Below are 228 nucleotides of genomic sequence, written 5' to 3'. Positions count from 1 at the left end.
ATGAGTAGGATCTCCCTCGGCCTACTCACGGGGGGGCCGATGGGTCCGGGCACAGGGATGTACTCCGTCTTCTCCGCCGTCGGGGTGGGGATGCCGGGGGGTCCAGGGGGTCCTTCGGGTCCTGCAGGTCCGGGGGGTCCGGGGGGTCCTGGGGGGCCTGGGGGGCCGGGGGGTCCCATAGAAGCGGAGCCGCCCATGTTTTCCTCGAGGTCGAAGCGGCTCTGGCCA

At 71.5% G+C, this 228-nt stretch overlaps 1 protein-coding gene across 1 annotated transcript in view; it reads right to left on the bottom strand.

Annotated features, from left to right (window-relative positions):
• Window positions 1–197, bottom strand: part of LOC119592899 (collagen alpha-1(XV) chain-like) — a gene marked incomplete in the record, with an annotated part of 11,164 nt that extends 10,967 nt beyond the window's left edge. Inside the window, 1 exon segment of the mRNA XM_037941791.1 lies at window positions 30–197. Within this exon segment, the coding sequence (XP_037797719.1) occupies window positions 30–197 (168 nt within the window).
• Window positions 198–228: the final 31 nt, after the last annotated feature.

This window comes from Penaeus monodon, chromosome 31 (genome assembly GCF_015228065.2).
Source record: "Penaeus monodon isolate SGIC_2016 chromosome 31, NSTDA_Pmon_1, whole genome shotgun sequence".
Classification (NCBI taxonomy): Eukaryota; Metazoa; Arthropoda; class Malacostraca; order Decapoda; family Penaeidae; genus Penaeus; species Penaeus monodon.
The sequence above is the reverse complement of the archived record's forward strand: the minus strand, read 5'-3'. Positions and strand labels throughout refer to the sequence as shown.